At 29.2% G+C, this 14,302-nt stretch overlaps 1 protein-coding gene across 1 annotated transcript; it reads right to left on the bottom strand.

The window, feature by feature from the left end:
• Window positions 1-771: 771 nt before the first annotated feature.
• On the bottom strand, window positions 772-5,677 carry LOC140882110 (agamous-like MADS-box protein MADS3). The gene is made up of 8 exons (XM_073287875.1): window positions 5,339-5,677; window positions 3,650-3,728; window positions 3,419-3,480; window positions 2,087-2,186; window positions 1,797-1,838; window positions 1,527-1,589; window positions 1,154-1,293; window positions 772-1,049 (listed from the first exon to the last, which is right to left on the bottom strand). The coding sequence occupies exons 1-8, from the start codon at window positions 5,518-5,520 to the stop codon at window positions 962-964; spliced, it is 756 nt and encodes a 251-aa protein (XP_073143976.1). The 5' UTR covers window positions 5,521-5,677; the 3' UTR covers window positions 772-961.
• Between the last annotated feature and the right edge of the window lie 8,625 nt (window positions 5,678-14,302).

Consider the following 14,302-nt stretch of genomic DNA (forward strand, 5'->3'; position numbering starts at 1 on the left):
TGATGGCATGCAATTGAACGCTATTAATTAATTGTTAATGTTGAGCTGAAAACATATTATTTTGGTACTTGGTTCGGATAAAGGATTTCGACATATTTTTGCTGATAAAAAATAATGGGGTTTCATCGTCATGAACTTCGTTTATTCTATTTCTTTTTCATGGCATATTCATGGCACTGTTCTGTTCACCATATTATTAATATACGTATAACTCATCTCACGTTCTTCTCATCATATTATTTATTCATATATTAACTATTTATTTTACATCAATCAAATCATTAATTATTTATCTCACATCAATCAAATCATTGAACTCAAATTACTATATTACCCCTTATAAATAATATATATTTTATTTTATTTATTGTTAAAAGGACAAAATAGTCATTTAACATTTTTATATAAAATTTAATCAATCAAATCAAATAAACCATAATCTATCAGTCAAATCCAATACTATTTTATCTATCATTTCTTATTTATTTTTTATTACATTATAATACTTATCTATATATTACTTATATCATACATCAAACCAAACGGTTAGTACTGATCTATTCTCTACATGATTTCAAGATACAATCATCGAGTATCATGAGCATAATTTCTCTACGTATGATCTAGGTATATATTTTCACACAATTATATATCATGATGAGCACGAATATAGCGACTCAAACTAGCACCTGAAAAAACCCAACAAATTTATGATCTTAATTCTAGGACAAATTATATGAGAATAGATAAATATTTATTCAAACTCCAAAATCTCTGGTTCACGAGATCATATATAAATCCGTTGATTCATATATTCACACAACATATATATACTGCTCGATCATATATAATGTAGGATATAATCCCGGAACACGAGTCATTTAATCAGTCAAACGGGGATTCATATATAATCACAAACATTTTAATACTCAATAATGCAACCAGATATATAATTTATTAATTAAAGCGTCCACCCATGGATAATATTATGGTCAACATCCATGTTTCTTTGAACAGTTGACGCTTCTCCAAGATTATAGTGTTGGTACCTATAAAAAAAAATTCCAAACGTCATAACATCATCGTTTCGTCGTTTACAACGAACATATAATTAGGGTTTTATTCGCGCACACATGTATATATATGTATATACCCTATTTGGAGGAAAGGCTCCTGTTCGATTTCCGTAGGATTAGATGCTGGAATTTGCACAAAAAAGTTGCTGGTTCCGGCTGCTGCGTCGGTGTTCCACGGGAAGGGGAGGGTTCTGAGACCTTGTCCTTCAGCCTCCAGCTGCAAATTTACATTTCATATAATATATGCTTCTCCTTTAAAAAGATAATAAAATTATATGTTATTTATTTTTAAAATGAAAATATTAAGAAGTTATATCTAATAAAATACTTATGCATGGTTTCATTTTTCCACACACGTAGAAAACTGATCACTTAACCATGTCCATTCATGATTTTTAAATGTGGATATTTTCATAATTAATTTAATTTACTTAGTAAAATTTCATATACCGATGACATTTCCTGTGAAACCTTCATTTTGAGCTGCTTGTTCATGTCTCCTAGTTGGCGCTCCTGCAAGTATCAGTAAAGTTCATCGTTAAGTGACCGAGTTACCGGACAGACTAATTAGAAGAAATTTTCAATTTTATATTTTTTTCAAAATTCATATATAAATTTTGTCTGAAGAGATATACACGAGTCGTTCATCGACTAGAATTTAAGATTTTGAAAGACGAAAATCGAATTAATACTATTCAAGAATTTCCCAAGGATCAGTACCTTTCTGCGAAGCTCTTCCATCTGCTCCAGCATGATTTGTGTCTGGAAATGTTTTACCAAAGGAGAAAAAGATCAGCAAGAATCAATATAAAAAAAACCATAGGTCATCATGCATGGTTCATAAATGTTAATAACATAAACTTCATTCTATGATATATATATATATGCATAACACTGGGAATCTTTCTTTAAAATAAAACTGGGGTTCTCTATTCGTTTCGCATGCATTCGTCTTTTTACGCTTATATAGTTTATATATATGCATGTATGCACATAGCTAGCAAATGTACCTTTCTCTGCCTTGCTTGAGCAAGAGCTCCCTCTAGTTGTTTTTCAAGATTCTGCAGCTCTTTCACACTCAACGGCCCGAGATCTTCCCCAAGCAGATGCCTTCATTATTTAGTTCATATGTTACCATGCACACCCACTCACACACGTGTAGGTATATATTTAGTTCACATTATCAATTATTTAATGTACTAGATTGGTTTTGCTTAATGTGCATCAATGAATCATTTCTCAACAAATTTGTATTTTACATAGGTTAAAAATTTTTTAGGGAGGGTGGGTCGAAAAACTTATCATGAGATGCCATAGACTTCGGTGCTACATATCTAATAAGTTGAGCAGAACATGAGCACCATTGAATGGACGAGAGTTTGGTGAATCCCTACCTGATTTGTTCAGATAAAACAAACAATTGATATGAGCGGGAGACTATAATGAAACCGAAAACTATTACAACAAACTAAGGTTGTGTTTGAGAGAGCTTCTAAAAAGCACTTTTCAGCTTCTCCTTAACAAAATTTCACAAATTTTTAAAATTTTGTTAAGGAAAAGCTGAGAAGTGCTTTCTAGCTAGAAGCTCTCTCAAACACTACCTAAAAGATTTAGGAACTAATTAATGGGGACCCAACTAAACAAAATCTACTAATTCTTTTGTGATACATGTTTTTTTTCCTTTTTTGTAAGTACACCTGAAATTAATCTGAAATGTATCTTTAAAAAAAAAATTTAATCTGAAATATGAGTTATCAAAGGCAGAAATTATCCTTTTTTTAAGAATAGAAATTATCATTTTAAGCACGATATAAAAGCACAAATATGGTTATTTTCTTGGTCTTCATCGCTTCAATTTACTGCATACCAAAAGCTTTAGGAATTTTCACACAGGAGCTATTATGGTAAGATTAAAACTAATTGAAAAGAAATTCAATATATTTACATTTTAATCTATATATTACATTTAAAATATTGTTTTTATAAATTTAAGAAATCTAATTTCAGATAATTTCAGTCATACACATATAAAAGGCAAAAGCACATGCACGTTCAAGGAGTTGGATCATTAAATTTTCTCACCGAGGCTCTGGCCTTTTTAAAATGACAATTGACACATACTGAATTTGTAATACTTTAGGTGTTTTTACTATATTAATTAATTTATTGATTTTATCATGATATTTACGTAAAAATTTCAAATTTAATGGCATTTGTTCTTCTGTCATTCAATATTGTTTAAAGAATTGAACTTAAGTGAATTATTTTTATTTAGCACTCGCAAAAAAAATTGTGATAAATTAAGATAAGAAAATTTTTGAAAGGGAAACGTAGCTGCGAACCTTTGAGTCCGTTGAAGCGATTCGTACTTGGCCTTTAATTTTGAGACCTCTTGATACCAGTTCTGTTTTGACACCCAAAATAAATTAAATAAAATTTTTGAAATTCGAAATGATGAAATTAGTTAAATCATTAAAAATATTTATCAACCTCATGTTTTCTACAATAAATTAAGAAATAAATATAGTTGCATTAATTAAATTTAATAAATGAAAGTTCAAATTAATCCAAACCTGTGTTTGAGTTGGTTCGGTACTATTTTCGTGAGAATTGAAGCAGCATCTCTGGTAGCGTTCAAGGGTACTCATGAGACTGCAAAAAAGTAAAAACAAAAAAAAGAATTTATTTCATAATTCAGAAATTATTAATTATAGGACAACACGAGGACTAATTTACTGACATACTAAAGATTAATTAAATTAATATATAATTAGAATTAATGTTGACAAACATGGAAGAAAGAAAACAAAAGCTTAATGTATAATGTGAGGGAGGAGATTAAAAAATAAAAAATAAAACAATGAACCATTTTAATTAATTAATATTGAGTCCTTCATATAAATACGTCTATTTTTCAAATTTAATTTTAAAATAGTTTTTTTTTCCTAAAATGTGGTAACATGAACCAGAGACTGAGTAAGCTACCTGAATTCATATGAGGAACAAGAAATTCTGGGAAAAGAAGTATAAGGAAAACAGGAGTAAAACAGTACCCCTCCCAAGAAAAAGGTGCAAGATATATAATAAAGGGGAGTGTAATACAAATTAAACTTTTGAAAAATATATAAAAGGTGAAATCAGATTCTTCTTAATTTTTTTTTTTAAAAAAAATATACGTAAATTCCCAAAAACAAAAACAAAAAAAAAATTGATAGCAGGGGGAAAAAAATTAAAAGGGATATATAAATTGTTCTCCATGTATAAAAAAAAACTAACCTAAAAATCTGGAAATAAAATCAAAACAAGAAGAAAAAGAAAAATACCTTCTGTTCACTTCTGATATGGGAAAAAAAATATCAACAAAATACACAAAATCATGCCTTTTTGTTGAATATCTTCCAAAAACATATACAAGTTTCTCCCAGAATCATCAAAATATTGCATGTTGTGGATGGATTATTCGGATATATACAAGGTAAGTGCTTGATTTAAGGGCGAAAGCTGGTAAAGAGATCCACCCAAGAATCTGAGGATTTTGAAGAAAGAAGAAAAATCTGAAGCTTTTTCTCTAAAGGGTCTGACCAGTGCTTCATTTTTTGGGTAACCCAACTAAATGTTAAGAACCGAGGAGTGAAATAATTAAAAAAAAATGTGGGGGAGAAAATACAGAAAGAGAAGGAGAGAGGAAGAAACCCTAGCTAGATCTTGCACAGAGGTCCAAGGAGAAGTCTCACAATCACAATGTACCTCGTCAGTCATGTGATCTCTTGATCCATGGGATTCTCAGAAAAACCCATGAAACGTGTCGATCTCTCATTGGAAGATTTACAGGAAAAAAGCATCAATCTTGAAACCATAAAAAAAAATATGTGGAGAAAGGGAAAAAAATATAATTATTTGATCCCAAAAATCAAATCAATGGATGAAATAAATCAGAACCCAGAAAAATGGCTGCGAAAAGCTTTCACAGAAGCTCTCCCTCCAGCTTGATATGATCTAGAGTTCTTGTTATCTCTGCATTTTGTGGAGTTTTTGTGGCAAAAGTTACAATCTTTTGCGGTTTCTAGGTATTTTATGGGAAACCCATTTGACCAAACAAACAAAACGTACCAGAAAACCAAAGTTTAGCACAATCATCATGTATGTAAATAATATGATCATCGTTATATAAGCATAATAATATATAGCTTTTATATGTGAGTTATATATATATATATGTCTGAGTTCTGAGATGTTTGTGTATATGTATGTATATTGTATACCTATTGCTACCAAATTCATAGAGCTTTCCCCTGCTGGAGAAGATGATTAGGGCAACTTCAGCATCACAAAGCACAGAGAGCTCATATGCTTTCTTCAACAGCCCATTTCTCCTCTTAGAAAATGTCACCTGTCTGTTGATTTTGTTCTCTATTCTCTTCAATTCCACTCTCCCTCTTCCCATTTTTCTCAGTTTCTTGCTTTCTTTCACACAGTGAATTACAAGAAAGATTTGTGTGAATTGTGTGTGAATTGTGTGTAACTGGTGATTGTATATATAGCAGAAGGAATATGAGGGGGGGAGGTGGGATATATAATGAGTCTGCTGAGTGTATCTGTGTGTAATAAAGTAAAGCGTACTGAAATTCCTTCTCTTTATAAACGTGGAACCCTTAGTTCCTGGATTTTACTCTTGCAAGAAAATGGCAATCAAATAATTCTTTCTTTGATCTTCACACCTTTTTATTATTATTATTATTATTTTAAAACATTTAGCAACAATTGCTTGCATATTATGGAAGTTGAAAGCTTTACTTCTGTTCTTTATCTTGCCATTTCTTGTGTAAAAAAAAAAAGGATAAAGACTCGGTGATTCTCGTGTGACAGTGGTTTATTGGGTAAAGACTGAACTTCACGCGCACCCTAGCCTTTTCTTGTAACTCCTGAATAATACAGTACACTTCTTGGCTACTGGTCATTGAAGGAATATAATTTGAGCAGTGCTTGGCATTTATGCGAAACGAGAAAAAGTAAATATACGGTGGTTTGAAAAATTTAAAGCGATTTGGCCTGGCCATGTGAAAATGGGCACAAATTAAGGATGGTTTCAAGTATTTGCATAAGAAACAAGAATGTTTGATGATATTCAACTTGGCAAGTACTTAGCCGTTTTAGTAATGCGGGAGCCTTGTAGTATTTCTTTTCGAGTATAGATTTTATGTTTTATATATTTCATGTGTGAATCTCAGAGCGCTTTTTTTATTATTTTTTGTAAACTATGTATCACATTAATCATGTATTATAGGCTTCTCTTCAAATTTCTAACCCAAAATTTAATTTTTAGAAAACTATATTTTTTGTCATACGATTTTGTCATTTTGCGATTTGGTCAAATTTCAATTTACTTTAGTCAACGTCATTTTTTTATTTTTTATGATTTAAGTCTTTTTTTTATTGAGAGAGTGCTGATGCATGTAATTACACTATACACATTGGTGCCACATCAGCACTTCATTAATTCTATGTCAACACCAACTCGAGAAAAATACTATAATTTCCAAAAAAAAAACAAATACAAAGATAAACGCCTAAAACTGAAATTTGATAACATAATTGACCAAAATTGCAAAAATATACACATATGGGGAAAAAATTCCCTTTAATTTATATATATATACACACATGTAATCAGAACCTAGCTCGATTCTCCGATAGACATTTGTGTGGTTTCTGTGAGTCAATCGTGGTATCTAATAACACATAGGTAATTGTGACGTCATTCGTCGCATTTCATTGCAAACAAACCTGTTCAATACGAAAGCTAGCTGCCTCAAATTACAGTTGGGAATTGAAATATATTAATATGAATAAAGATTAGTGGCTGAGATTTTATTCTATATATGATACAAATTAAAATATTTTTTCAAAGCTCAATGAAAAATATATCTCAGTTTTTATTCTTATATCTAGTGTTGGCAACTTGGCATGAGATGTCAGTCTTAGGATATTACTAAAAAGTTGTATCAAATGATTATATGTGAGGTTTATAGAAAAATCATGGACCTGAAATGTAAAAATAAACGTGGATTCTTGGATACACACTTAGAGCAATATATACTTTGGGTGTGAAATATAAGACTAGTAGATCCGTCTCCAAAAATTTGGAGGCTTTTATTTAATTTTTAAGAGAAGATCCGATATAATTTTTTTATTTAAATATAAAAATATTATACGAACTGATAATTAAATGTGTGTGATTATTACCAATGTGTGTGATTATTATCAATATCAAATTTCATAAATCAATATGTTACGTAAATTTATTAAATTATAAGAAATGAAAAATATAAACTAATTAAATATAATAACAAAATGTCCATACTCTTCACATTTTTTGTTGCACAAATTATAAGTAAATCATTGTAATCACGCTTAGGCGCTTAGCCACCAATTTTAATTTTCAATGGAGAATATGAAATATTTCCCATTCATTCTATATATCATATGAGTCACCTTAGAGGAGCAAAATATATCTTTTTTAGAAGATTTAGGGTATGTTTTCATGCAAAGAGAAAAAAGTACAAAAAATTGACAAATGTTTCAAATTTTCAACAAAATAACTGAGAGTTCCGCCTATGATTTAAAACCGAAACAATAAATAGCAAAAAAGTAAAGTATATATTTTTGAGGCTCTACCAAGGGGAGGTCCTAAAAAGCATCCTAGGGTGCCACCTCTAGAGCCGGCCATGTATAAGACATGCATGAATCGATTGCATCTATTTATCATTCATATACTACGCGTTATCTCATCTTTCGAACCAAATAATGTTTTAAAATTAGGTTAAACTCGACCGCATTCTTCGTTACATTTCAAATTTCAATTAATACTTAATTTTCACGTGGACATATTGTGCTTGGTCCTATGTGTGAGTTTAATTATGCGCATATGTGTCTGTATATCTTCTACTTTTACGTGCGACAATTAATCGAGATTAAATAGATGTTATAGCTAGCTAGGTTCACGGTTTATTTTATATTGCAAGAGACAATACATATTTTGTGGGCTACATGTTATAATTATGCAAACTTAATGTGATCAATTAATTGATCATTTACCTTAATAATTCTAACAGCAATAGAAAAACTTACCGTTTAAAGGAAGAAAAACATAAAATTATTATTAAAAAAATAGTTCATAATGGGATGAAATTATTTTCTATATTTAAAAAAAAATCGATTATTAATCCATCGAGGCACTCAAATAAGACTAGCTCACACATGTTCCAAACAATATTCCATCAATGAAAAAATGTACAAAAAAACTCCTATAACACTATTTCGCAAGTAATTTGAAAGCTGGATCTCTAATATATCATATATATCCAAATGATGAAAATATATGATTTTTTATGTTAAAAATATTATTTTTTAGGAAAAATAAGTTTTTTAGTCCAATAACTTTACTCCCTTTGAGTTTTGGTCCATTAACTTTTCCGATGTGAGTTTTGGTACATTAACTTTGCAATTTCATTGTTTTTTGGTCCAACTGCATACGTGTCAGTTTCTGATTGGTCCACGTCATCATTTTGGACCAATCAAAAATTGACATTTATGCAGTTGGACCAAAAAACAATGAAATTGCAAAGTTAGTGTGCGAAAACCCACATCGAAAAATTTAATGAATCAAAACCAAAACATGGACAAGTTAATGGACCAAAAAATTATTTTTCCTATTTTTTATTATATATATAGATCGAGTCAATTCGTCTCATGGATATAAACCCGTGAGATCTTGTTATTTCACGAAAAAACCTACTCTAACAAATCAGGTACATAAATTTAATTTATTTCACTCGGTAATAATAAATTTGGATAGAAAGGAATGTTAGGTAGGAATACAACTAGGGATCAAAACTAGCTAAACCAGCTATCCAGGGATATGCAGGAAGGCTGGTCAAGTAAGTTAGCTGTCAACGTTCCATAAATATACATGTATATCTCATTTTATATGGAATATATATAAATACAAATTCATCTTAAAATATTTATTCCAAAATATTATATCCATACCTACATACACATGTTATAATCAGGAAATTGTATTTTAGGTCATGCAATCAAATTTGTTCATTTTTTTTTAATTGTATCCTCAATTTTGTCAAATTTATGATAGTTCTCATCCTTATTTTCTTTTTGCCATTGTGGTCTGGCTTTGAAGTGACACTGAAGTGTGTGGTATCATACACTCCCGATTGAAAGTACTGAAAAATATGTACTGAAATTTAAAATAATATGGATCAAAATCGTAAAGCAGGTATGTATATAATTTTCTCTTAAATGTTTTAACATAACGAATCAAAACGCGTAAGTTTCCATAAATATCTTATTGGACGCGGTTGTGTAGATTACTCGCTCATTAAGAGGAAATAGGCAAATTTAGCCTGGAGAAGTAATAAAATTAGGAAAATGCTACATGTACATGAAGAGTTATACATTAGGCTATACAATACATTTGAAAGTTGAAATTATAAAATTATCCATATACTTTATTTGAAAAAACTCTTTTCAAAATACATCAAGGATAGTTATATAATTTCAAGAATGTATAACTCAACCTATAACATTCCGTGTACATATAGCATCACCCATAGAATTATATTAGAATTTAAGCTTGATTTTTGTTGATTAAGTCGGCTTAAATTACTGAATTTAATTTGAGTTAAATTTAAATAAATACATTTTTAAAATTTACAAACCAAGGCATTTTTAATAAAGAACTTAATTAGCAGCTGCTTGTGAATAGCATTTTCTCAAAGGCTGCTGGAGAAAATAATTAATTTCTTCATAAGAGGAAATATTTTACTCTTCAAAACTTTGGAAAAATGAAGAGAACAAGGTTGTCGTCCATTAATAAAATAAAAAGTAATCTTTGTTTCCAAATTAAAATAAATTAAATTAATTGAAACCAAATAAAAATTTCTAGAAACCGCATTTTATTCAATACCATTTTCTTCATCTTTTTTCAATTTTCTTTTTATTTTATGAGAGAATGAAGAACTTCAATCCAAGCTTTGATGAACATTTTTTTTTTGTAGAATCGAGTACGATATATGAGGATCTTTGCAATATATTCTGCCTAAGGGGGATATTAACAAACTTTATAATGGATTTTTAAAAAGAAATTTTGTATATGCGAATTTTCTTATACCATGAAATCGTCACGGATCGATTAAAAAAAACAATTCCGATTTTTTTATAAAAAAATATCAAATTGGCTAGTAGTAGATACTATCGACTGATCTAGGAATCTGTACGAGAGGTGGCGACATAGCTTATGTGACATCAAATTACCGAAAATTTTGGTGCATTCTCATCGTGCTGGATTATATTATATATTATATATATGTAAATATAGGGACCAGATAGCTAAGTTTAAATATATATTTTGCTTTATTATTATTTTTTTGCCCATTGAAATGACTACACTTTTTTATGGTACAACAACGAGATATCATGTTTCATGATCCATTATCTTTACTTCCGCACCTTTGGAAAATTTGCTGGCTCAATGTACCATTACATTATGTCGTAATTTGGTTGTCGCAATTCTTAGCCCTCAAAACTGGGGAAAAATAACATCAAAATAAGACACGTAACGCATCGAAAATCACGCGTAGTTAGTTAGTATATGCCGGTTTGTTTAATGCTACTCCTGAAAATGGATTCAACGATCCATTTTTTTTTTCATTTAAGATGTTCATGCTAACATCTCAAATACCAAAAAAAAAAAGTGTCATATGCTGCCCATATATATGCTAGCAACTATATTCTGGTCCTAGAACAAGTTACGTCAACAACACAATTGGCTAGACTGGGTTCAGTAAAGCCACCCCAAGAGTGTGGGTTGGATATAAATATTTTTCTTTAAAATTTAATTGTTTAAGTCATTTTTTTAAAAATTATTTTTTAAATAAAAATTGTAATAATTTTGTCTTTAATAAATATATGAAAACAATTTCTAATTTAAGTTATTTATAAAAAAACTTGAAAAATTATAAATTTGGGCTTTTAGAAAAACACATATTTTAACTTAATTAAATAAATGTTTTGAAAAGCACTACAAGAACTATCCTAACACATAAAAGTATGTAAATATTTTTTTAAAATAAAATAACTTTTCATGCTCTAATTTCTTAATTCAAACACACTCATACTGCCATAACAGTTGATCTAATGACTACGCTCTGTCATATTAGCAATGTCAACATTAATTTTACATATTAGCAATGTCAACATTAATTTTACTAATATATTGAGATATAAACCTGTTGATACATTCTTAACATAATTGAGAGTACTACTTTAAGTGCATCATCTCGTCAACCGATTGAGTTGATTGTTTTACTGTTTTAATCAATAAAATATCTAGTTAATATATGTATGTTCAACATGACCTTTTTACTTGCCATGAATTTTTATAATAATAATAATAATAATAATATAATTATTATTATTGACAATGTTATTATTAAATTAAATAAAATATTTACAACCATTTCACCTAATAAAGTATATGTGAATTGTCCCAATCGCAATACCATAATTACTTTGGACAACGCTTTAGAGCGTACAATCACATGCCCCATGGTAATCAAGAAGCCCATCTCAAATTTACTACAAAAAGGTTTGGGAATAGGAAATAGTGGACGGTCAACAAAAGGAATGGTCGAGGAATTAATTATAAAGTAACATATTATTTTCATATTTTATCTCCTATGTTTTAATGTATTAATTATGTGTCAAATATCTAAGGAGCAACTATTTTCATAAGCGAATTAGCTATAGCTAGAAATTATATTGAATTAAAAATATTTCGATATCGCATTGGTATCATTAATTAATATACAAAAGCGCGTGTGATCACATTTCTCAACGATACATAATATTATATATTTGCATATGACGTGGAGAAGGAAGGATTAGCAAAATTAATTGTCATTTGGAGAAAAGAAGGGGCAACCAAGATTTGCATCAATTGTAATTTTGAAGTACGTACATATAGGGTTGAGTTTTCATTATATCGTAACAAAAATATAGGTATAAAAAAAAATTTATACCGATATTGATATCGAAAATTTGAAATTTTGGTATGGAAAAAATCCATATTGATATCGTATAGATACAGAAAAAAAAATTAATTTACTGAAAAAATGTTTATATATAAAAAAAATTCAATACGATATATCGAAAATTCAGTATTTCTGTTCGATATCCCACCCTACGTGCATATTGTTGTGGAATTTTACATTATATATATTTTAAAAAATTACATATGGTAAACAATTTATGAAATGAGGGGTATATGAAAGTATTAATATTGGGGGTCCACTGCATTGAAGGTTTGATAAGCCATATTCGTGTACTGAGCCATCTATAGTGGGGTATTGCTAGGCTGTCGTGGAAGTCACTTCCTAATACAGAAATTTTTTAGTGGTTAAGTGGGAATTTTATGCCTATTTTTCCAATTTTTATTTTCTTTTTTTCCCATTTTGATGTTATTTCAAATATCTCAAGTTTTGAACAAGCTCTCAATGACTCAATCCGACATTATATTATCATCTCCAGTTTGATATAAATATTGGGATAACTATATCTTTGATTTGTTACTATTGTTTCCTCGCAATTTTGGTTCGGTATATTATGAATTTCAGTTTTAATAATCTATATTATTTTTTTATTTCAATCATTTTTTTGACACTTAATTTTTTTAAAAAAAACTAAAATAATAGTCAAAATATACCTAACTAAAACCGATCCGAATCTGATAATATATAGAAACAAATCTAAAAAAAAATGTACAATTAAAATTATAATTTTCCTAAAAAAATATTTTGTATTGAATCTGAAGTGCGATCGTATGGATATATATGTAAACATATATATATATATATATATATATTATATATATATATATATATATATATATATATATATATATATATATATATATGTAATCAAAAAGTCAAAGTAAAACATATTCACAAGCGTCTTCATTATATCAGTAAAAAAATTATAAGAAAATCTCATATGCTTATTAATTTAAATAACACAATGGAGGAAAATTAAACACATGCATTAACAGCAATAGCAGCTAGCAATATGCTTTCACCGTCCTCAAAAACCTTAATTTTGTTTGGAACATACCCTTCTAATTTTCAAACTAAAACCAATTATAACGAGTATGCCAAATCCAAAGAAAAAACAAAACAAAACAAAACAATACAATACAATACAATGTTTGCGATTTTTCGTAACCGACTTATCCGCACCAAAGATATATATATATAGATGGTTGATTCCAAGTTTGAACTACGTACGAACTACAAATCTAAACAAAATTGTATGGAGTATTTATGTGATTGTATTTTCGTTATCACATTGATAAATGCTAAAAAAACATAGTTTTTTTTTTCTTTAAGACTATCTATTCATCAAGTTAGAACAACCTAGAAAAATGCTAAAGATTCTCTCAAAAAAAGAAAAGAAAAAAAAAACATATATTTATCATAAGATGGTGACCGTTTACACAAAATTTTCTGATATAGTGAAACGAAGCCGAAAGCATTTCTTGGAACTTGACATGAGCTTTTTTTTTTAATATTCATAATTTATTCTAACGTTCCGTACGAAAAGCCTGCCCCCCTCTCCTACTGTTCCATTCCATCAGTTGTAAACAGTAATCGGGAAACGTGGGAATGCGACTTTATGACATTAATCGTATTAGTCTACAGTTTGGGCTGGGAACTAAAAGAGAAGGGCCCTCTACACAGAATTCGACATCTTTCAGTTGCTTCTCTTCTCTTCTGCTTTAGGTAATGAATGAAAGACAAGATTGTACCAATCACTCAGTTACAATTAATTCACTTTTCAAATAATATTATTTAGTATTTGACCAAATTTTTTATTTGGTTCATTCATAAAATAATATTAATTTTTATTATAAATATGAGTTGGATTGACATGTCGATTGGATGTGTGACACCATCCCATAATACACTAATTATGAAATTCTGAAAAACTATAATTTATTTATCTGTAAAAATAAAATTGACGATGAGATAGAAGAAAATTAAAAGATCCAACCCAAATTCTGTCCGGGTTCTGTTTTTGGGCCCAGCCCAAACATGGGCACCAACACACGGCCTACACAACGGCCCAGATAAAAGGTAAACTAGATACGACCACAG

The sequence above is a fragment of the Henckelia pumila genome, chromosome 2, assembly GCF_033568475.1.
Source record: "Henckelia pumila isolate YLH828 chromosome 2, ASM3356847v2, whole genome shotgun sequence".
Classification (NCBI taxonomy): domain Eukaryota; kingdom Viridiplantae; phylum Streptophyta; class Magnoliopsida; order Lamiales; family Gesneriaceae; genus Henckelia; species Henckelia pumila.

Coding starts and splice junctions, on each gene's coding strand:
- LOC140882110 (XM_073287875.1), bottom strand. CDS start 5,520: ATGGGAAGAGGGAGAGTGGAATTGAAGAGAATAGAGAACAAAATCAAC. Junction 3,729..5,338: donor TATGAATTTGGTAGCAATAG/GTATACAATATA, acceptor ACTTTTTTGCAG/TCTCATGAGTACCCTTGAAC. Junction 1,839..2,086: donor CTCAAGCAAGGCAGAGAAAG/GTACATTTGCTA, acceptor AAACATTTCCAG/ACACAAATCATGCTGGAGCA.